This window comes from Varroa destructor, unplaced genomic scaffold (genome assembly GCF_002443255.2).
Source record: "Varroa destructor unplaced genomic scaffold, Vdes_3.0 BEIS01000005.1, whole genome shotgun sequence".
NCBI classification, from domain to species: domain Eukaryota; kingdom Metazoa; phylum Arthropoda; class Arachnida; order Mesostigmata; family Varroidae; genus Varroa; species Varroa destructor.
In genome coordinates, this window is record NW_019211458.1 from 13122965 (window position 1) to 13148207 (window position 25243).

General features: G+C 39.1%; 1 protein-coding gene and 1 long non-coding RNA gene across 16 annotated transcripts in view; one reads left to right on the plus strand and one right to left on the minus strand.

Moving 5' to 3' along the window:
* The window catches only part of LOC111251694 (Na(+)/citrate cotransporter-like), a 35323-nt gene extending 21932 nt beyond the window's left edge, over positions 1–13391 (plus strand). For 11 of the 12 annotated variants that reach the window (XM_086991741.1, XM_086991745.1, XM_086991739.1 and 8 more), the window contains 5 exons: positions 218–412; positions 7560–7740; positions 8065–8226; positions 12151–12288; positions 12589–13391. In XM_086991741.1, coding sequence (XP_086847867.1) covers positions 218–412; positions 7560–7740; positions 8065–8226; positions 12151–12288; positions 12589–12726 — 814 coding nt within the window. In that variant the 3' untranslated portion in view covers positions 12727–13391. Of the gene's footprint in view, positions 1–217; positions 413–7559; positions 7741–8064; positions 8227–12136; positions 12289–12588 lie in introns of all 12 variants that reach the window. The other variant, XR_015329467.1, reaches the window with a different exon arrangement.
* Positions 259–25243, minus strand: LOC147755300 (uncharacterized). 4 transcript variants are annotated; one of them, XR_015329471.1, is made up of 3 exons: positions 24906–25243; positions 8660–8861; positions 259–395 (listed from the first exon to the last, which is right to left on the minus strand). It is a non-coding gene; the product is annotated as an uncharacterized LOC147755300 (long non-coding RNA). The 4 variants fall into 4 exon arrangements; XR_015329468.1 differs by lacking the exon at positions 24906–25243 and adding an exon at positions 22422–22611; XR_015329472.1 differs by lacking the exon at positions 24906–25243 and adding an exon at positions 22299–22398.

Consider the following 25243-nt stretch of genomic DNA (forward strand, 5'->3'; position numbering starts at 1 on the left):
TTATTATAGAAGTGCGATCTGATCTACATAATTAGTGAGCCTTCATGGTCAAATGCATAGAAGAAGCACGATATAGTATTTAGCTATGGTTTATCTACACATTCTTATACCCTAAACAGCATGCTTAGATTCACTAGGTTATTCATTTATTTTATTAACAGCTTTTAACATTTGAGATTAGAATATTTGAAAGGGCCTTCCTCCATTAAATTCGTAGGTACAAGAAACGTACCGACTCAGAATCGAGCTACGAGGATGTTTTAGAGATGATCCGCCGACGATATCGGGATTTAGGCCCTATGTCCTTTCGAGAATACGCCGTCGTGGTCTTGTTTGGGTTGCTCGTTCTGATTTGGTTCTTTCGTAATCCACGATTTATGCCTGGATGGTCTCAACTAATTCCACATGGCAAGTAAGTTTCTATTATTACGATTATTATGCTAACACTGTGCATCTTATTTGGTCTGCATATATTAGTTTAAATTTGCTCTAATAGGAAGGTCTATTTCCTATTCTTGGAAAGTATCGTATAAGACGATCATTACGCAGAACTAAATAGGTATCGGTGTAGAGTCGTTATTTTTATGTTATCTATATATATATATATATTTCTTTTTTTTTTAAATTAAAAAAAAACATATATATATATATGTTTTTTTTAATTTAAAAAAAAAGAAATATATATATATATATATATGTCAATAATGGGAAAAAAATTTGTTGGCGCAAGATCTAAATCATACATCAGGACCTTCTCAAAGCCTTGCAAAGCGGTCTTTGCAATGTGTAGCTATACAAATTGATGATTGTCTTTTGACAATGGTATCTATCAGGACTTTTTTGTTACAGGCCGCGCTTATTCCCGCATTATATGTACGCCGTACAGTTCAGCCATATATGAAACCTTGCCAAACTATTTGTCAGCTTGTTTCTTATTTTGATCAAATATTTTTTAATACGTCAACGGCGAATTATGACTTTCTTGACTTGAGATCTATCTATCTAGAGAGGTCATTCGTTTCTTCCCTGATTTTTGTAGAAACACCTTACGGGGTCGAAGTATGCTCCCTTCGTGTAAGATGCCATTTTTAAATTTGGCGAGCCGCCTTTTAGTACTTACAAGTGGCACACGATGCCTTCGGGATAAACTGAAACAAACTGGATATTACTTATTCATAAGCCGCACCCAGATATGCACAACTATTTGCATAGCAGAGCCCCACGTGCCAACAGTAACGTCCCTTACCGGAGGGTTTGTAAAACGTGGCCGACATTCGCTCCCATCGCGGCTTCGAATCTGGGTTTGAACCACGCAGTCAATTTTCAACAATCACTTCTTTGATTTTGGATGGTTTTTATATTGACATCCTGTTCAAACATGCCAGGCCTAATAACTGAGAGAATATTTTTTTGGTCCAATATTATCAAAGTGCACAAATGTGCGAATGATGACTAGGAAATACTAACTGTGGAGGTTTATCTAAACTATTTAATTGGTGGCAAATATTCGCTTTAAGATCGATTGCTAATTTGTACGTTGCAAGTTGAAACAATCAAATGTTGTTCCATTTTTTGAGTCCTCGCGGACCACAAGTTATTGAAAGTTTTGTTTTTTTTTTTTGAAATACTTTGAAACGTAGGCCATTCATTTCAAGCAACAAAAGACTATATAATCTCGATGGGTGTTCGTCATACGCAAGAATATCGGACCATTATAGGTTATAGCTCATTTTTCGAGCACTCACTTTCTTATGGTAGCTGTCCGGTTTTGCCTCAAAGATACTTTTCTAATATAAAGAGTCCCTTCTAATAGAAGATGAACGCACGCACGCATGCATGCACGGTACGATAAAAGCAGTGAGTTTAAGGGAAAGTGGTTATATGTAACGAAGGTCGTTACTACCTATGCAATAAGCTACAATTGAGATACTATATGACATTTTCGCTGTCTTATCACCTATTCGTTATAAAATAGACACTGCGAGGACGTTTATATTTCCAAAGAATGGCTTTCAGGGTAAGCAAAGCTTCAAGTTTAGCCCTTCAGTCGTATGCCAGTTTCGTATAGTTGTTGCTCTCTACGTATAAACTACTGATCACTTGAAAAAAACTATGGAGGCGCACCATAGTAAAACGTCTTACTGTATGCTCTATGAAACCCATTCCGATGTGTGCCGGTTTCCATGAAATGAAAAACATAAAATGATCCTACTGCAAATATCTGGCTAGCAAATAATGATGTTTAAATGAATTCAGTTGTTTACACAAATGTTTATCTTAGAAAGTTGTACCTACCGGAGTTCTGATCATCAGTTGCATTGGTCAAAGCTCAATTATTCCATGATTGTTTAGGGCAAGAACGCTTTTGACATCTAAGCAGTATAACTTGACTTGCGCTGATGATCGTTGCAATTTTTCCTCAGCAAGCCATACCGCCCAGGTTTGTTTGTTAAGATACCTTATTATACATATTAGTATAGGATGATAGCTATTGTTGCCAATGTCAAAGATAGAGTGTTCACTGAAGGGCTTGCATTTCCACCGGATTATCACTTTTCATTAATTAACGTGTTCAATGTTAATGCAGCTTTGAAGGGGACATGATAGATACTTCAGCTTTGAAGTGATTCATAGAAATTACTTTTTATTAATTCTAGTAAAAGTGGCTGTTCAGCGTACTGTTTAGGCAACCTTATGAGCGGTATCGACGTTAAACCGATCCTAAAAGCTGTGTCTTATTTCTGCAGAACCTTCGACAGTTTTGTTACTAGTTGTTAATGGCTGCTTATTGCAGCGTTCGATAGTTAGAAAACGCATTGAGAGTAAGGATGGTATGAAAATGTAGGATTACCTATTAGTGTTAAATAATGATTTTTGTTTTCCACTGCAGGGATCCGTAGGGTGTACTTCGTCTCAAATACCTTAACCTTTCTTAAATGTATATTCTTTTATTAAAGATAATGGAAGTCATCAATTTTACGAAGACCAATATTACGATTAAAGCTATTCAACGTGGTTCCGTCCCAAATTGCCGATGTAGCCTCAAAGAATTACGATTTTAATTGACCATTGTAAGGAAATAGTCTACGTGGCTACGCAAGCTATTTGTAGGACGATACGTTCCTGCAGGAACAATTAAGCTTTCGATCGATTTACTGCTTTTTTATTCTAAATTCATATGTAAATCCATTAGGCCTTTTGATAATAGCTGCCTTTTGCAGACGTTTTTTAATCACCAAATTATGTTAGTCTAACAATATTGCTTTCCCAGAAAGTAATATTGTCCCAGAAAGTCGACTCGATGAAATTCGGAGTAGCCAAATGGTACCTGGAACCCAAAGAAAAGTTATTACTCGAGCAAGTGAACTCACAACGACCTACTGGACGATTAAGTAGCTACTGATAACTTTATTCAAGTGAACTTCATGAACAGCTTCAGACCACGCTGTGCAGACAGTTGTGAGAACGTTAAAGTGAGCCAGCTCGATACGTTGCCGCAAAAGTATCTTAGCAAAAATACTCAATGAAAGATTTTTGACAGAGGAGACTTGCAGAGGTTTTTTTTTTACGAACCGAAACAACTTTTAGACTGTACTTATTATTTTTATACGAGTTAACAGATCCAAATGGAATATACTTGCCAGCCAACAAATCCCACAAATTCAACCTCTCCCGGAAACCATAAGTTTTCCATAGATCCTTGAGCAGACGAAGTGAGAAAAGCTACTCCGGTCATCTCATTAAGCAACAAACACGAAGGCTTACATAAAGGCTCGGGCTTCTCTCGAAATTTGGGGTCCGGAAGAAATCTGGGATGTGTAATTACACTACCAAATCCAAGATGGGTACCACAACGGTGATGTGGCAGCTAATTCACCAAGACGGTATGAACAACGTTGTCAGGCTTGCCAATCTAGCGTAGCGTACCATGCTGCGATCTTAAGATAAGCCAGTGTGACAATATAGTAATCAGCTTTCTAAAAGGAATTGCTCAATGCTGTAGGAAAGGATTTGTTAAAATGAATGGAATGGAGTTATTCTACCGATCGAGTTCAACTATATGATTGCAAATGATTTGCTAGGATATTTAGTGAACTTTCTTGGCTTCTAACAAATGGATCAATTTCAGTATGATTTCCTAAAAATTGGCCTGCGAAACTAGCCATGAGTTCATGAATATACTTTTTTTTAAAAGCGCAACAGTCCGCGCATACGATGGACTTCCAGGTGAAGCCGCATCAGACAGATAGGCACACCGATAAATGAATTAAAGGCCAGGTGAAAAGCTATACACTTCCTTTTCACATTCTTCAAACGCACAATGTCCACGTCCGAGTGTATAGGACGAGTCACAACCTTAACGCAGAATGCTCCGGTAGGTCCGTACCGATGTTGGTCCGCACATTTATCAGTTAGTCAAAACGAATTAGCCGTTGCATCTTACCTTTCCGGTAATTATTAAAATCAATAAAATCCAGAACGGATTTATCGGTACGCGATAGCAGAGAAAAAATTTACCAGCCCTTATGTCAAATACGTTAAAGCAGCGAATTGTAATGATTTCTTCTGTCTGATCCGCTCGGCAAAACGAAACGGGGTCCCACACATTTCCTCATGTGTGCACCGTTCCACGGAGAACTCCCTAAGCGTATAGTCCGAATCAGATCCGACAGATGCTTTAACAGCGGCAATAAACAAATGCTACCTAGAACAACAGTAATAACCATAAGTCGAAGTGAACCGCAAAGCCATAGACGTCAACGGGTGCGTATACTATAGGAGTCGCTCGATACCCACTAGCGCGACGTAGTCCTTCCTTTTTACTGCGCAAGAATCCCAAATGATATCAAGGATTTGCACTAACAGCATAATCTTGTCTTTTATACTCTATAGCATCGATCAGTGGCTATATTCTGCCACTTCAATGGTTTTTCACAGCGAAATACTCTGTATTAAAATTCTGCCTCTTAACTTACTGGCGGTAAGGCTTTCGGTACACAAAAAAAAAATACCATGAGAATCACTTTAATCTTCTAACGCGACCTGGCGTGAAACTGAAGGCATTATTAGGTCGGTTTTCAGAAACGTGCCATACCATACGAACACATGACTATCTTCTCAAATGAAGCTGATGAAGTTTGCGCCATAAAAGATATTCATCGATCTAATGATCTTTATTGAAATCCCAAAAGATTTGTTCGTGCATAGTGTTGCCATCGGCACAATGATTCATATGCGTACGCCGGAACGATGTAGTGAAAGCAATAAGCCGTGCAAGCGTCAATTTTAAAAAGTTTAACGCTGCTATACATCGACGATATGATAATACCGCCGATAGCCGTGATCTACAACTGTTTGAACTGCAATTATACACTGCGTTACGTTAACAAGCGTAGATAACGAATCCGTACGGACGCCACAGTGCCTCTAGCGGTGCATACAAATTCGCGCGGCAGGATGCGTTCACAGGTGTTTACTTAAAGGCTCATATAGGGCGATTCTATATAGAGAAGAATGGGTATACTATTTAGATGATGACGAAATTACCCTTGTTGCCAAGACACAATGACCTCGGAGGCATCGTGCTATGTGTTGGTCGACCCTCACAGCTGTAGATATCGAAGGGGGACAAAAGAATCATTGATTCCATACACTGCATAGCAGCTAAGCAGTGAACTGACAGGGTGAGCTCGCGCGTGCATTTGACAATATTCGATAATGCAAGTCTTCGAGATACATGTCCCGCACATATTGGGAACAGCAGGCGATACCATCAGCTTCAGCTACTGTTATTATAGATTGACGGATGACAATCAATAATCGAAGCAAAAAAAAAAAATAACCAGATGAACGCCTCAAGAAACAGTTGTCATTCAAGCAATAGCTTCTTATTAGTTATAATCATTCATAAGTTATTACGAACTTGTCATCGTATCAGATGGGCATTTAAGAGAACATTTGGCCAAGAGTATAGCGATCTCGTCAAATAGAGCCAGCCTCGAAGTGGCACCGGATAGTTTAGCAATGCTCATTTTGGCAAGTGAATATAAAGATCAACGACGAGGCCTGACAGACGAACGTCGTGACAGTAATCGAAGTGAACAAACCACGTCTGTTATTCATTAGTGGCAAAGCCTATTTGTACGTAGCGTTACGTGCACGCTTATCTAATAAGCGTCGGTTGCTACCTACAAAGGTCAGCCGAACTATTATTTGAGGGTCGCACAACACATTCGGCGTTCGCAATTCTTATGTTTCGTTTAGTGAAAGAAAGCCAGACTTCCCGGCTGGCTCGTTTGTTTAAAACCCGAAATTCTCATTGGTGAAATCAGTGTGGCTCAAAAACAAATTTCGCAAACAGTTGCCAGCTGAATAGCTAGAAAACAGTTGTTTTTTTTAGAGCGATTTCGGTCAACTGCTACCGAATAGCTTTTTTTTTTTTTTTTTTTTTTTTTTTCTAGTTTAATAAACTTCTATTTACAGCGGTCAGTGGTTCTTGCGGAACGGAGTGCTAATTTTTGTGAGGTGTTACATAAATCACAAAATAAGTTTATGGGCTCTGCCGTAGCACCTAGTCGGTAAAACCGTCGGATCGGCACACGGGAATCTTCAATACGTTGCTCGATGTACGTGTTGATCTAATAAAAACAGATTCTGTAGCTTAAATACTATAGCCGGATTTACAGAAATCATGCGGCTCAGCTGTGTCGTCACCCATTGATCCTGCATTTTTTACTTTTTGAGCATTTGCTCTAAACACCAGATGGTTCATATTGTTTTTTTGTGATATGATTCTGTTAAGCTAAGGACAGTAAAATAAAGAAGTCATTCGCACTATCGAGGTTCAGTCGTTGTGTGTACGTGTAACAACCTGAAATGTGTGCACCTCCACCATTCAGCAAATGCTAGGAAAAGTTTGTCCAATTAAGTTCCTTCTCATAGAGTGATAATATTCATGCACATACGGGTGTACAGAGTACATACAAGTTGGCCCAGCTTTATTCTGAAATATGCTGCTCTAGAGGGAAGACTTATGTCATCTTCATTGTATTCCGAAAGTGACTAGTTCCTTCACTGATGCTCCATCAATTGTACCTGCGGAGACAACGACATTAGGATACTGTTCGTACAACCTGACTATAGAGCGTGTTGCACAAGGGTGCCATGGTAACGCAGCGACACTTCACGGACACGTAGTATTACTGAGTACATTATATACCGGTACGGCGAGAGCATATCTAGTGTATTATGAATGCCGGTATAAAACCCAAATCAACTACGAACATGTACTAGATGTACGACAAACTGTTTATCGATAGGTGAAAACGTCGTAGCCTCCCGACTGTGGGCCCCACTTAACCATTGAATACGTAAACAATCAGCGAACTACTGGGACGCTGGTAAAGAAAGCTAGGTTATAATGAAATACGGAGTAGACACTCTGCTCTCAATTTGATACGAATGTTTACGAGAGTTTTCTTGAGTCTGCTAACGTAACCTAATCAGCTCATCAACTTTTATTTCTACGTCAATGATCTTTTCTCCTTCGTATGGCCCAGCATAATCAAGGACGCTACGCCTGCAATCGGTATTACCGTTCTGATGTTCCTCATCCCATCCGATCCTCGTAACCACTTCACCGGGCCCGCTCTCCTCGACTGGAAATTTGTTCAGGGATACATTCCATGGGGCGTGCTATTGCTAATGGGTGCTAGTTTTTCGATGGCCTCTGCAGCAGAGGTTGGTATTCTAATATATAAAACGAAAATGTTATTCGTTTTATCTTTAAGGTATGTAATTTTCTATGGATAGACTTTCACTAACGAGACAACATTGTGTACGGAAAAGCTGAGGCTGAACGAGATGATATTTACACTTGAACGTAAAAAAAAATTCAGTTATAAAAAAAAAACTTTGTACAACAAAATAAAACAAACAGTTTGTACTACATCGAGATATGAACCGCGCCATATAAATCTATCCGGAGCGTTAACGCTCTGTCCATAAATGTTTGTGTTATTGATGGGCACACATACATAAGTACGATTAATGTTGTTCTGACAGAAATCCGGCCTTTCTCGTTTGCTGGGACAAAGTATCGCTCAGCTGGAGGGACTTCCGCCGTTTGTTCTTGTGGTAATACTCACAGTAGGAACAGCTTTCATCACCGAACTCTGCTCAAATTCGGCGACGGCATCGCTGCTACTGCCTATTACAGCTTATTTGGTAAGACTGCATCCACCTATGGAACTTTACATTGAGACGCCCTCCGCTTTCAGGCCCGCTTAAATGAAATACACTCAATCTCGTCTACAAAGTCGTTGTTGGAAACAGTGTCGTTACGTGCCTGATTAAAGTGTTGGCTATCCAATAACGTTAAGAGCAATTGCAATGGTTGAATGGGTAGATAGGGATGAGCGGTCAACTCCGAAGCTCTACTTGGTCAACACTGTGACAAACACGGTAGCAGCTATTGCCGTATAACAATTATGAAATAAACTAACGGCGACCAGTGATTGTTTCCTTGTCTAAAGAAACGGCTCTGCATCGTTATTTTCTAATTAGGACGAACTTTCGATGAGGGGAGGAATTTGCTACAGTAAGCTGTGTGCATGTATTCAGTCGTACAATCGTGACTTAGTTCATATTTAGTACTTGCCTATGTCAACAATTGAGGTGCGACAGCAAGAGAGGATTATGTTACGGAATGAAGATCGTGCGTTATCCGCTGTCCACACACACTTAACATGACTTCGAAGCGTGGTCATATTAGTTCCTAGAATTAGTAGTTGGTTCTGCATGTCCGCGTCCAGAACATTTATATGCCTTACGAGCTATGCCTGCTCATACACCGAATTTCCCTGCAAAAATAGGTACGTTCAACCTGTAATTACGTATACGGTTAGAAAGCTAGTGTCTGACAAACTAAGACCAATGATTGGCGGTAGGCCCGTCGAACAAGACCACGACTATCACGAAATATCGATCTGCTGATCAAAATAAACACAAAGAAATCGAAAACCTCCCACTAAAAGCGTCCATAATTAGAGAAACTAAAGAGCAAAAAGGGTTTCAGTGTTTCTGTAGCTTACACCGGCTTCTTACCTTTTACCTTTTTAGTGTCCGTGCAGTATTTTTATTACGTAGTATGCAGATATGTCGACGAAGTTGAATAACTAGTACTTTGATATATTTCGTTACCGCTACTTCCTAAACCCGTTGGCTGATGCTCTGAATATTATTGTAATACTAAATGAAAGCAAAGCCGCTTCAAATAGCGTAAGACATTACGCATTTTAAGGTATACTTCGAAACATGAAAAGAGATAGATCCTAACGAAAAACCTGTCTACTTCGTGAAACGTTATATTAAACTCTTTTGAAGACGATGTTGTTAATATTTTTATATTGCCTCTACATTACACCTATTTGTCAAAAAAAAAAAAGCCTAAAAGTAGTTTTGCTGCTACTTTTCACCAGCTACATCATTATGAGAGAATCCCACTTAACATATCCAGTGTTTTTGAACACGCGTATCGTAAATAGTATATTGAAGCTAATGGAGTCAGGATTAGGGCAATATCAGCAGCGTTTTTAATGGCTGGTTTGTTATTAACCGGCATATTGGGATTTGTTCTGTTTAGACACTCGGCCCATTTGCTTTATTTGGAGAACGTTTTCGATTTTTTTTTTAACTATGTCTGATCGTTTGCAGGCAGTTCGTTCCTTGTAGTGAATGTGTGAGAAAAATAAATTAGATACGAAATTAGAACGAATGCTATTCCTACCGGTTTTTTTTTCGATTTTCTTTACCTTGAAAGGGATATTCAGGTTCAAAGCCAGCCAATTAGTAAAGGAAACTATGGCTAGACTAAAACTATGAACAATTCACTTCTGCCTAGATGTGTACTTATTATAAACGCTGTATAATTTTTGGATCTGGAACATTCCGCCTGATTTACAAAGGTTCTCTACTTTGAAATAGAACAAAAACGAAAATGGTACTAGATAAGGTTATTTTGTGCGTTCCTACAAAATCGACGCTTTAACTTGTTGACATTACTCGAACTGGTCCTAAGCTAACTGTCCTATATATTACTAGAAAATTGCCCTACTACAGCTATTTTTATGGCAATTGGAAATGCTATGATATTCTGTCACGTACTGGGGTACAGTCTATGAATATTTTAGTTCATCTACCTTTGGCGGAGATCTTTGGTGGATGCTATTTGTACTTGTAAAACTTGTCTGAATGATGTTAAAAAGAGCAGTTGATAGGTAAACTGCATATATAAAACTACGCATTTGTATATCACATAAAACAACAGTCACAATTTCGTGTAATACCCAACAAAATAAACTAGAGACTTATTTATTTAAGCCTTAAACAACTTGTGTTTTATACAAAAGCACGAAGATAGACTCGCTAGATAGACAGGTGAGAACGGGTCAAGTGAGATGAATCAACATAAACCCAAATGTAATGCTACCGCGTTCTCTGGTGCTAAAAGTCAGTAATTTAGTAGTTGGTTTCCAAATCAGCCAATAGCCAATTTAGCCTATTTTGCCTGGTAATGTTCCGTGCCCCAAAACTGGATATTGATCTGATGATTAATAACTGTGCTATATAATGTGTAGGTTCTATGAACTTACGCCGCTGCATCGTGGTAGCAAAAAAGGATCTTTCTCGGTTTTCTTCTGGCCCACAATCAGACATGTAGGAACTCGGGTCAGAATGAGGCGAGACCAGACTTGCCGAATGCACGCTGACGATATGAACACTTCATAGTGCATAATAAGAAGTCACAAAGAAAAGACAAAGTATACACTGTACAATATAAAAGGTACAGAATAGAAGAAAATTTCATGTTAAAAATACATGAGTGCATACATCTTTTGAACAAAACTTTGTAAATGCTGTTTAAACACAGACTACTATATTGGTTTGTCGAAAATGTATTGACCAAGATGGCTTTAAGGCCTCAAGTCGCAGGTGATAAAAGTCCCGTTGGGTCAGCGTCAGTCTCATTTGGAAGTTGACATTTGGCAATAACAAACCCTATATTTTGACTTGAAATTTTGTGAAACGCCTGTAAATAATTGTTTTATTCTACAACTTTGTTATTAGACAAAAGCGGCTCAGGCCAATAAAAAAAATGTTCCCTCTATGGTAAGGATGCTTTATCGGAAGAAATGGCCCTTCGATTTTCAAAATTTCGATGCGCTTCTCGTAATGGCCGACGAATTACGGAAAAATTAATTAAATTATGGAAAAAGTTGCAAATAGCCATGATATCGCCAACAGACTAAAGATCGATTACGAAGCAGTTTTAAATTCTTTGAGGCAGAGTTTACTCTTTTTAGAAGCATAAAAAATCGAGTCATTTTTTAAACTAATTGAGTTGGGAGGACGAAAAATTGGATTATGTGCTAAAGTAAAGTGCAGATAAAAAAAAAAACGAAACAAAATCTGCTCTGCGATCTGTGGTAAAACCCAAACTGATGCCAGAAAAGGTCATGCTAAGTGTTTGGTAGAATTGTAAAGGAATCGTGCATTTTAAGTTGCTGCCGGCTGGCCAGACGGCTGTTTCAGGATTAAATTCACAGAATTAAAACAAACCGTTTAAAAAATCGAATTAGTGAACAGAAAAAGCGACCTTAGCAATGTTCCACCACATACATCTTCAGCTGCCCGGCAAAAATGAGCGAGAAGCTTTAATGCATCCCCCCCGGCTGTAGCCCAGATCCTTTGCTACCAGGCTATCATCTGTTCTGCTCTCCGCAGAACTATCTTAATGCTGTTGATTTAGTTTCAATGGAGGAATGTAAATTGTCACAGGTTTTGCCCTATAAATCCTATAGTGATGGAATTATGGTATTATCAGAGAAATGGTAGAAGGTAAATGGTGCATAATGACTTTAAGATTTTTGAAATATAAAGGAATATTCAATCTTGGCTGAATAATTGTCGATATTTTTCTGGACAGGCTGATATAGTTTCTATTTTTTTATGCGTATAGATAGGAAAACACTTATGACCACTACATCCACAAAGGTGAGGTACAAGTAACAGAGGTGACACGTAATTTATCGACCACCACTGTAACGTATATCTTCTCTTCGTTAATTTAAACTAGTTTCTAATTTTCAGGCGTCCAGTCTGCGTATTCATCCGCTCAAGCTGATGATGCCAGTCGCAATTTCTTCATCGTTTGCGTTCATGCTTCCAGTTGCCACTCCGCCAAATGCCGTTATCTACGAACACTCTGGTATCCCTACGGCAGATATGGTATTCTTCATGTCCATCTATAATTCAGATACATTTACCTATACACATAGATGATCTAACTCTTTAAGAGGCATCCATCTAGTTTTTAAGTACGCATGTAGATATGTTGTTTAGTTGTACAACGCGACTGTCTGTATCAAAATGTACCAGTGCTACTTTAACTATACTAGATTTCTTTTTGGTAAGTCGCGCATTCGTTCAACAGAAATCCCCGGTATTGGCAAAGTAGCTTTGTTATCAACTTTAAACTGGTTATCCTCAGAACTATCATTCTATTACTTCTGCTCATCTGGCTGACAGGTACGCTGTGGCTTCGTAATGAACGTGGTATGCATTACAATCGAACTTATAGCAATTCACACGATCGGCGATTGGGTCTTTGACTTATCCCACTTCCCGCAATGGGCAGTATTTACAACGCCCTTTCCGCATAACTGACAATGGCAAACGCATTAAACTGTCAACCTGCACAACTGTAGCGGGACGGGCGCGAAAACAGGCTTTTGAAATTCTAGCAAATCGATAACTTAGAAGCAGACGAACAATTTTTGATTTGTTTACAGAAACATTCCTTGGAAATCTTGTACATCATCTATATATAGTAGAAGATAGATCGTTCACTACACACTCATTCCTGTCTTCTTCTAGATACATGTATTATGAACATGTAACAGATCGAACGTGAAGTGCTGAGTGTAAAATAAAAATACGTGCACACTTTCAATTCGGCAAATGGCTATAGAGAGTACCATCTGTACAGGTGTTTATCAATGTTAAGTTATCTGCTACTTATAAATGAATATGAGCGATTTCAGATTAGGTTACTCATTCACTGAAACTTCTGGTTAATGTTCTTCATGTTGATGGCATCAAATATATGCAAGGACAATTCCCACGACTAACAACGTCTGCAGTTGAACATTTTGTAAATACTATGTACTTATATGTATTAGTACGGCAATCCAGCTAGAGAGGGTACCCAGAACTACGATCGCCGCAGCTGCTACAACATAGCTCGTTTTTGCCAAGGATGACCATAACATACTAAAGATGATGCATACACGCTCAAAATAAATAAGTAAGTCTACTCGTAGCCCGGCAAACTGAGTCGTAACTTTATACTATAAATATTGAAAAGTTTAGTAATCGCTCCATATACGTATTTATATAGAAATAACGCATAGAAAGTGCTATGTGAAGCACTCCTTTATTAAATACGTTCATTCCATGAAAACCTGCATTATTCCATTTCCCTTGGGTTAGTAAATAAAGACAAAAACGCAAATCTAATTGAAAGAAAAGATCTTAAAACTAGACTAGATTAAGTAACTATCCCTTCGGCTATTATAACGAAAGGACTTACATAATGAATAGCCATATATATATTTATTTATATATATGTGCGTGTAGTCTGATTTTATAGCCTACAACGTTTGAAGGGTTCCTAGCTTACCACAGTCATAACACGTCTACGTGTTATTTATTACCTAGTAACATCTACCTATGGCTATCGATGATCACCGCCGCTGGACTAAATATTTACACGAGCGTATGCAGAGATATATTGATGTTGGCGGCACAGACACATTCTGTAAAAGGCTTTTAGGCGCTAAAAGTCGTAAGCGTGACTCAGTAAAGAATTATTCCCGATGTAATTCAGCAGCCTACCACAGTAGTTCCAACTTAACCAGTATATGCCTGTCTATCCATAATAGTCTGCTTTTAGCTGGTCGTAAAGCGCTGTTCTATTAAATAACGTAATATTTACAAAACATGATTTTCATATAACATAAAGGAGAGGAATGACGGCATTCCCCTATGGCCGAAATAACTTGTTTATAAGTTATTTCGGCCATAGGGCACTCTGAATGCCGATTTCGCGAAATAGTGGCTACTGGCATAGAGTGAGAAAACCGTTGGGCTTAACATAAACCTGTCAACGAATAGTCCATAGATAATAACCATCGCTCAAGTGAAATAGACCTACGTAAAGCTACAATGATAACCACAATTGTTTCAACATGACAACCTGTAGTTTTGCGTATGATTAATCTAGGCCGCCGTAACGCAACAGAACTTTCAGCAGCATCGGCCCCCTTCTAGTCGTCCATTGGCTTACTATTACCAACAGACACGCCCACCATGAGTGAAGCGACTGGAGTATTACTGATTCTAATAAAATAGCCCGATAAGAACCAGCAGAGTACCGATAAATTTCTTTAAAGGGATGAAATAGAAGATAGATACACTTTTTTCAAGTATACCTTGAGGATCCCAGTTATACTTCTGTTTTGTCCTCAGTTTTGAGACCCTCAATGATTTGCTTACGTTGAATTAATAATGATTTTCAAGTCAAGCATGTCATTAACCATTCTGTGAACGATGAATTATTCCAAAATAGTGAAAACCGACTATTACTTCAAGAAGCCATTTTAGCCGGTAATCGAAATTTAGCTTGAATTATTTGCTAGGTCCCTTTTTAAAAGCGAATCGTAACTTTATTGCTTCGATCGTATTTATGGAAGGAGTTGAAAGATACCGATGACACGACTTCACTTCCGGGAAGTAAATTACGACCAGTCTTCCTTATTATATGCATGATAAAAGAAAAGCTTTTTTTTTTCCTAAAAGAAGAAACATGCGTACCTATGTGAATAATTACGAGTGCATATACCTCAAAGGAAAGCTTTGTTGTTTAGTTTTGGTACTTTAGTTTCCTTTTCTATATTCTATCTTCCTAAATCTACGAGTTCCTTATTTTTTGGTTTTTATTAATTAATATTTTTTATTAATAAAAGAATTAAAGAAAGTCGATGATTTTCATCAAAAATAGCTCTATAGATATTGTAACATTCATAAGCTGATATTCGTCTTAGACAAATATATGCGCATTATTTTTATGGAAACAACATGGGTCTCGGATGCATGCGTGGTGCTTCAAGTGGGTTGCCATAGTAACCATGGGCGTGCGACTGTCACTGCTTCGAATTGTAGCGTTGGCAAATAGTTACTGTCGCATATGATAATCGTAGTACTTCCGCATCCACCTAGATCTTTTACCGGGGAGAGGGAGGGGGGTGTAATCGTTGGTGTTTTCACCGAACGGGCCATACAGAGGACTTGTTCATACAGCACGTACAGCCAGAAACATTAGGAAGATCTATTTACAAAATGAAAAGATCAGAATACCGTTTAGATTACTGCACAGGTAATAGATATAGAAAATGAACTGTTAGTCGCACAAATGCAATTTAATACACCTTTCATTCAAAAAGGTGGACTAATTGAGAAATTAACTAGAAAAATGAGATACAGTTGCTTCGAATGATATCGTTCCAATAGATTAGGTCGAAACGGGAAATTGGTTCTACATAGAACACAACAATGGATCTGCCTGTTGTATTGGAATTGGTCTAGTGGAAAAACCCAGTGACGCATACACATAAGGTTTAGGGTCAAAAATTAAGTAGGACACTCAGCTTTGCTGAGCACTATATAATACAGCTAATCAACGTTCAGTTATTTCTCCGAAACTAGCTATCATGGACTTCTGTGAAAAGCATGTAAATATGTGTATTAAACAATAAACGTAGAGTATAATTTCACTGCATAAATACAAGCGGTGTACTCCCCTCGATTAAGCTACTTTTATTTTTCTGCTAAAAGATAAAAATAGTAACAGATTGAAAAAAAAAAGCTGCAAATATGATGTCTTTGAGAGGATGCCGAAACATGAGGATAGATTTAATTTGATAGACCTGATAGGAAAGGAGCTTTTATAGCGAAGCTCAAAATCTACAGGGCTTGACAATGCATAAATAGCGTTTATCGCAAATTTAAGAGTTTATAAAACTCGAAAGGTGACGACTACTGAGGTGACATTGTATACGCCGTCTACTTGTAGTAGGTAGTCCCCTCATATGGGACGTAGAAACAAACGATACGGATTTAGTTATTCGACGCAAGATTACCACTAAAACTCTATGCATTAAAAAAGACGCAAGCAAATGTAATACACAAAATACTGAATAGCTCGACAATTGTTTTATCTTTTGTCGTCGTTTTATCGCTCGTTTTTATATCGCCCATAGGAGCGCTTACTTCTTTTGGAAGTCACAAAACTGACGCCGTATCAATAGGCATCTTAAAAGGAAGCTCAACTGGCTAAAGGAATCACGTCACCGTGTTAGCTGCCTGTTCACACTAGGGCAAATCAGACGGATGTTCTCGACTGTGTTCGTCAACTAGGTAAACCTTTCGCGCTCCCTCTCATCGTTCTTTTTCTCACGTCAGTATTTAAAACCACCCTTGGCATAATCTCTGTGAAAAAAATTGACGACGAATCACGACAGTGATTTTCATTTAGTGAAGCCGTGACTGTTGCCGACGTTACTAACGTTAACGCTTATGGAAACAATAAAATATTCAAAAAGCGTCGTAGATGCGTAAACCGGAAGAAGTGTGAAGGTAGCGATGAATGACTAAACTCAGTTGATGCATGCGGGTCACAAGCAGGTGTTAAGTTTGTCTTCCTTTTTCCGCATCGCCAAACTAGAATGGCCCTCGTGAAGTGAAGACTTTTCTCTTTCCCTACCTCACCCGTCCGCTCCATGCGGCGGCGGTGGCGGTGACGACAGGGGTTGAAAAGTTTCCATTCTTTCCTATTGAAAATTAAGACTAGAACTAGGACAAACCAGCAATGAAGCTTGACCTGCGTGTACATGGTTTCTAAAGGTAACCAGACGCCAGCAGTAGGTAGTCAGTATGCTCTCTTTGGTAAATGGCTAGTGGGTACTGTGCTGCAGATGATGAGGGGCATAGAAAGAAGCTCCAAAAGAGCCAAATACATTTCTCCGAATTGCAGAATTAAGCCGTATGAAAACCTATAGTCTATCGTTCGTTAAACTACCAAGTTGCATTGTCAGCTTGCGGAAGATTAGATTTATAGATTGAATATATATAGAGTATACTTGAGCAAGTGTATATTTACTCTTCAGTGCATATTCGTTGAGAAATTTATGTTTTGTCTATATACGTGTGAGTATAAAAAGTGTTTGTGTTTTCTTATCGAGTTTCCTCGATGCACTGTAGATTCTATCATTGGAAAGGATTGTTATCGAGAGATTTTGTCTGAGGGTTGATGTGATGGCTTTATTAACTGGTTCATCCGCCTGAGACTTTGTACCCTATTTTGGACAGAATACATTAAGCATGAGTAGTAGACAAAAGTTCTCATATTATGGTAATTTGGTATTGAAAAAATCTTTGGCAGCATCCTGGTATAGCGTTCTACATATCTTCCACTATTTAATTTGTCCTTCTTTTGTAAATGATATGCATTTACTTTATCTACTGTTTTCGATATTTGCTGATAAACTTGCACAGTTGTTTTGAGTCAAGTAGATCTATTGTGTGTATTACACTTTTCCTTTATTGAGGTGTGTATCGTTTCACTTCCTGTATTTGTTATATTATATTATAGTAACTTTATTCAACTGACGTTCGCGTAAGAGCAGCGGTATCCATGAAGGCGGTACTCTATTAGCAACGCCAACTGTTTACTAAGCATTTTAGCTGTTTTATACTAGGATACTTTGAAACGTCTATGCAACAATATAGCGGTTGCCCCGGTGTCAGCGTTCGTACAATTGACTAAAAAGCAAAGTTTTAGTGTAGCTGCACACAAGGTGACCCTGGTATCTGTTTGTAGTATAAACATCAATGACTTGAGATTTAGGCAGTTATAAGCTAGTAACCCAAATGAAATAAGACAATTTGGCTCCGACTAAGTTCTGAATAGGTGATCGCCTAAATACCATATTGCATAGGTCTCTTTTTACAACATTCGATACTACATCTACAGCAGACTTAAATTCTATAGGATCAGTGTCTATACAGAGGTAGAGTACAATTCATGGCCGTGGTACGCTTTGCATAAACAATTCGAATACCTCAACAAGAAATTATTTTGGCTTCTCTAAAGCAACGCTTTGCCCAAAAAATAAATACCCGATATAAAGTAAATACAAGCCGTTTCAGAAATAATCAAATTGTTATCGTTGCTTTCCTATCTCCACTATTAAATTATGTTAAAGCTTTGCTTTTTTGTACATGACAGTATAATTATATATCAGAAACAGGTTAGTTTACCGTTTGTACTGCTTATTTCGTTCGCTCCATAATCGTTACATTTTTCAAAATTATTATTTCCTTTTCGTTTGCGAACGTATCATTCTGGCAAGTTAGAAAATTGTGCCAAGCAGGGGCAGATTTGCTCCACATATCTACTATTATTGCTAGAAATGCGCAACAGTAAGAAAAACGTCTGGCATTATTCCGCTTCGCCCTGCGATATCTCACCCTATATATATATATATATATATATATATATGTATATATCGATATATCACTCAAGAAAGTGTCCTTCGATCCCATCGAAAATCTGTTTCGCCGACAGAGTGCTGCCTACTCTCTAAACAGTTTTTCCCGCCCTAGCTTCGGCCTTCTTTAGCTCCTAACAACGTTAGCAACAAACTAATTTTCGCAATTTTCCCACCATAAGAGCAATGTTGGCTGATATACGGAAGTTGGTCACCTCCTTCACATTTCCTGCCTATTAATTTCAACTATTCTTTAGTCCTGGATACCTCAATTGCACCTGAAGTCAACTAGGCCACGCTTTCTCAGCATCAAACCCATTCGTTTTCGAATGTACTAGGGCGGTGTTGCTGCTGGCCAAAGAAGTGATGTCGACGCTGTCATTGTCCTTTTCTCGAACATCAACTAACGGCTTTCCGGGTTGGTAGCCTATTTGACGTGGCCTATTTGGCGTAACGTGAACGACAGGATACTCTCCTTTATCACAGGCACTCAGACCCACACACGTGCGCTTAACGGTTGGGCATACAGAGCAAACAACTTACATCGGCAGAGAGTCCTAGGAAGCCAGTGTTCCCGCCACTCAACGGTGGCGATAGCGAGAAGAGAAGGGCTCGAAGGAGTAACGGCGGCGACGACAGTGTCTTAGGGTCCAATATAGTGAGTCTATCGAGAAGAAGGAAGAGCATGGTTGCCAGCTGTTGGTACCACCAGGAGAAGGACTCTACGCTCGGCGTAGAGGAAGACTTGCATCTAGACCTTCAAAAAGGCGACGGACTCACGTCTTCAACTCTTCCTGGCCTCTTAGTCTTGTTAATGTAATAACTGTATTACTTGCTCTATTACTACAGTTTCATACTTGCTCTTATATATATGATTTGAAGAGGTCAAAGGTGGGAAAGACGGGGGATGGAAGTAAGATGTTCATCATTTACAACGGAGGCACGCGTCTGAAGACTAAGCACGAAAACTCGGTAAGCAGGCCAGAGACGGCTGGAATAGGATTACTAGTTTCCGCCATCCGCTGCCTGCAGGCAATATGTCGTGGCCGAGGACATCGGGAACCGTGGAATGGTTAAGCTTTGCGAATAAGGTGCTAGAGGATTTATCATCTGTGTGCGGCGTCTATACCGTCGACGGCTGTCGGTTTTTGCCTATCTGTTGATAGGTGCTACGCTTAGAGTGCACTGGAATACAGCTTTCGGGTCACCGGGTCTTCTCAGCTGAAATGAGGAAATGGACTGACGTTCTGGTCACGGCTGCAGCCGACAGAATTCCCGTCCGGATCGCCAATGCTCCCATGGAATGTAATTGCGATGTCTGGTAGCACTTAACCAACCAATTAGCGACCTCAGGGCTATAGAAGGCTAACACATATGCGGTCCCTTGGGGAAGAACGAGCAAGGGATCGACGCATTGAAGAGTCGGTTAGTGGTCTTGATGTGTGCACCCTTCAATGAAAGGCTTCCTTCCGTTCGCTTTCCATTCATCGTGACAGCACCTCGAAACAGAGAGGTAACGGTCGTACTAGAAGTGGAACACTGATGTCACATAATGGAAGAGAGGAGAAAACATACGCATAGCGTGGCGCATAGCATAGGTCATGATGGAACGGGAACCGACATCGAATAACTGCGCGAATTAATATAACGGTATGTTTTATAACCTAGTACTGTGACTGGATGACTCGGTGAGTAACAATGTACACGAGGGAGCAAGCGCAATGATAACGTCACTTTAGTGGTCAAAAGATGAGCAGGAAATTTTTTAGCTGCACAGAACCATGGCTAGCATTTTAGCTTAGAAAAGACTAAGGAAAGAGTAAATAGCGTGCCACTAGTTTTACATACAATTCCGATTTTATACCAGTGAAGGTTTATTAGAGCATGTGACGCTTCACGTTCATCTGTACATCAGGGATGTTCAAGAAGCATGCTAAAAAATGCACATTTTATCATGATCTAATTCTATCATAAGTTTAGAGCAATTGTACATATGCAGGTGATGTCCTATAACTAATTCGGTTCTATAATACTAATAGGTAAACCGTTATTATTTACAAAATATAATTCAGACATCGTATTTGCGTCCAATTTCGTGAAACAACGATGCACGTATTCTAAACGTTGTCTGTTGTGTTTGACATTATAACTGCACGACCCTTAGCTACGCTGTCTTCCCGTCGTATGCCGTCTATGAGACCAGATGCATCGCAAGTTTCATTTATACCAAAAATACGTTTTCTATAGCAGTCTGAGCCGGGCCGTCCTATTCTACTAAGTTGTTCAATCTATTATGAAGTTAAGTTTTATGAAATTTGAACTTGAACTAATAAGCCAAGCTACTGAAACACGAAACTGGTGCGGTTCTGCTTTTCTGTTTCAGTCTAAAGTCACTAGATATGTATGCACGACGACGTTTTCTGGGGAACGTCTCCTACACGCATGAGAGTGCACGCATGGAAGCAGATTATTAATATTTTCGATGAACTGAATTGACATTTAAAGATGCGTTGTTTTCTCGTGCTTAGCTAGCATTTTACGGGTACTTACTTATCATCGATATCGACTCATAAAGCACTGAGATTAGGCTGTGTCGGAGAGAAGACGCTAAACCCAATCTGCGCAAATCTGGCGTGCAGTAAACACAAATGGAAAATTACCGGTTGTTTGTTAAATAACGAAAAGGACAGTGAATAGCCTTCTTCTGTATTTAGGTTAAATGCTGAATTCAATCATCGTACGAATTTCTTATACCGAAAAAAAATTGAGAAGTCCCTTTGAGTCTATAGTTATATAGATCGTGCATCCATTTTCAAGAAAATTTTTCAAGAAAAAAAAAGAAAAAAAAAAAAAAAGTGGTGTGCGCGGGCGTTCGTCGTAGTATCATCGGCAAAATCAATTTGATTTAGCTATTACTACACGCGATTAAATAGGGACCGCATAGAGTTGGCGTCTGACTGTATACAGGTTCAAACGCCACTCATGGCTACAAAACAAACCTCAGAGTAAATCATACAACAGGAATACCATCTGGCTTATTTACAAGCGCATTTCAAGTGTGGATAGATCATAGTAGAATTAAGACAAACAAAAATACCGTGCAGTGCCATATACCACTTATGCATATACAAATTGTGTTATGTTAAGCACACGAGATGAGAGCATTGGCCAAACTCGAAGAGTTTGCCGCTATTCCCTATCATCTATTAGCCACTGAAACACGCATATAGCAATGCCACAAATCTAAAATCTGCAAGTTGCGTAAATGGTAAGGAACGTTTTTCCTGCACGGCTAGTGAATCCTACGATTCGTGTAACATATGGGGTTAAAATGTGCGCTAACGCTATACAGTCAGTAGAATCAATTGGGCAAGTGCGCCTATTTCTATTTTTGATTTGTATTACTAAATTCTTCAAGGCGACATGGGCAATGGAAGCACTGCAAAGATACGGAGCGTGATTTAGATATTCGTAGCTTTAAAAGTCGCTTGAATCCTTTGGCAAGACAATCGTTATGACCTTTTTTTAATAGTGTCGGATAGTATTATATTTAGCCTAATAGTATTTCGAAATTATAGACACTTTCATGTACCCAAGTAAGTGGGATAAACATTCTAAAGATATACATACGTATGCAGATGCACGATAGCAAGCAAGGTGATATACGTACACTTGCATGTACACATAAACACGGGTGTTAATTCATGTTTGTCCACCAAAGCAGTAAGCTGCTTGAATGGTTTTTACACTTACTTCAATTTGTCAATTGTAAGTAAAATTGTTGTAAAAACGTAGGTTCTCAGTCGCGACTTAAAACGGCTCGCTTTGGCATTACTGAGAAAAAAAACGGAACAGTTTGTTTGGCGCAACGAAGAAAATTCTAAGGTTATGATTAAACATCCAACACATTTTTGTCTGAACTAGCCACGACCTGAGGATCCTAAGCAGGTTCGGCCTACATGGTCGCCGGGAAAAAGGCAATATCTCGTGACTATAACAGGTGTTTAACTCGAAAGTGGTGGATTCTTTCAGCGAAGCTTCAGTCAACTCTGTCGGAAGCCATTTCGATCACGAATCATTTTAGGACTTACATTTGAAGCATATATGAATTAGTTTTTCTGGTATAACTCTAAATTTGTTGTTTGTAACTGGCATTGCTAGAAATTAACACAAGCGGAGGTATCTGTTCAAATGACCAACCCTACAGTGCCCCCGGACAAAAATAATAATAATAATGCAGTCATTCGGCGCGCATTTTTTATTAAAATACTTTGTATTTCGCCTTGAATAGTCCTATACCTTTACAGATATCAAAAACAGCACTGAATTTTCATCAACATTTCGCCATGTTAACGAAAATACGATAAATGCATTATAATACTGATTTCGTAACGAATATTTTCTTTTCAAGTTTAAGCATTTACAAAATTTTCGTGGCGTAACAAATACCTTAACTATTCTAGACTTGAATTCAAATAACCTGGAAAGATCACCAGTATTCCTTGTCGTATGGTAATTTAATGCATTTTTGAAACAGGGAATTGACATAAACCTGGAAACGTAAACACTGTGCTGTAAGAGCTTTTATCAGCCGAGATCTAACATAGGTTGTCGGTAAAGAAACCACAAAGGAAAAAGGCCGTAGGCAAATCGGGCCACGACAGGACCGTCATTCTGTATGCAAGATTAACTCACTTCGTAAGCAGCAATAACTAATTTCTAATGCGAATGTAACGCAGAACAGGGGAACAATGTTTGCATCCGTTTCTCGGCTAGTCTTTTTACGGAAAATAATGTTCCATAAAAATAATTGGATATATACATGCGACATAAGCTGACACACAGGATCCAGTGGAAGAGATAGACTGAAGGCGTATACAAGGAGACGGCCGCAAAACAGGTCCATGGCTGACGATAGTTCGGCTGAGATTTAACAAAAGCGAGTGGTAGCGTTTCAACGAAAGGGTGAAAGGAACAGATACGAAAAAAGCACATAGTGTCGTACCGAGCTGTTAATACTCAGCAGACCTCAATTTCTCCTAGCAGGCATATGAGTGGGTTAAAAGGCTTATATAGTTTCTACAAGGCTATCGTTGGTCATCCGTTCTGACCAGAAAATTCAAGTATGCAAAATGGCAATAGTCACACGAAGTCAATCTGTGTAAAAGCTCTCTGAGGTTTTGCGTCAGTTTTATATCAAACGCTGTAAACATATTGGGTGCATCCCCTCATGGTACTGAATTAATAAACGTAATCTATAGCTTTAGGCACAGTCGAAAATTAGCTGACTGAATAAGCCATTAATTAACAAAAAAACGACAGTTTGTTACGAGTTTTGTTATTTGCACAACGAGTACAGGCTGCAGGGCAGAACAGTGAGCCTTTCGAACATGAAACCTAAATAAGTTTTTAAAGACAGGGATTAACAAGTTTGGGAAATTAACTAATCGGTGTTTTGGATTATTTTGGGGAGACGGGTTATAACTTGAGTGTCTGCATAGCTAAGATATGTCGTGATCGTTATGTTCATTTTGTACTGTTAGTAGCTTCAATCACCAATGTACACAATCATCATTAATGCACCAGGTTTTCTGCTCGTATTAAGCAAAGCCTGGTGAAATAAGATTTGAAATAACCTGTATGTTTACTGACAGCTCCGCCTCTACAACAGCGTCAGACCTGTTGAAAAGCCTAGTAGAGGGTTTACAACAACATGCTTGTGCGGTCAGTACGCTATCTAGAAATGGATTGGATATTATATGACGTCTTTTTTCAACTAGTTCATAGTAGGGCACAGTTACTGTGATATATTTCGAGCGACATCATTTCCGCAAAAGCTGGCATCCGAATCAATCTAAGACGAATCGTATAAACTAATATGCTAAAAACATATGAGTAGATGAAACCCAAATCTCCTCGTATGCAACCAAAGTGCCACCGTGTCAGCCTTCTCCCATAACGCTGTGCGAAGAACAATGAAAAAATTAAGCTAATTGAAGGAGTACCGTGTTTTGCCCTATAGGTGGCATGGCCCTTGAATAAAGACTACCGCTCACATAATGTACAAAGGTAAATTCTATCACTTCAAAGAGTAATAACAAACATATTGTTATTGAACATCTAAGTGTATCTAGCTGAGTCATCGGGTATACGACACTTGTACATATGTGAGAAATTACAAGAAGAGTTTACTGTTTTTTCGAACGACGCAGACGCGAGCACGGCCTGCATACTCACATCTGGGTGTGTCGAATGATGTGAAGAAACGCCGTTCATTCAACCGCTGTCCGATAGACTGAGTTTGCACGTCCTGCCGACATGGGACGGTGACTGGTATAGTTCGCCTGACGGCTAAGCAAATCTTTCGCCTGAGTTGTCATCCTAACCGACATATTGTCAGTGCAATGTATGAGAACTTCACGGCGTAACAGCTGCTCCTGCTTGAAAAGGACGTGCCTCCATTCACATTTACATAAGCTCGGAAATTCATCATCTTAGAGACGTATATTTTTTTCGAACATAAACTGTCGCTTAAAGAATGGTTGTTTTCCGCCGTGCTTATGACTAGATCGTGA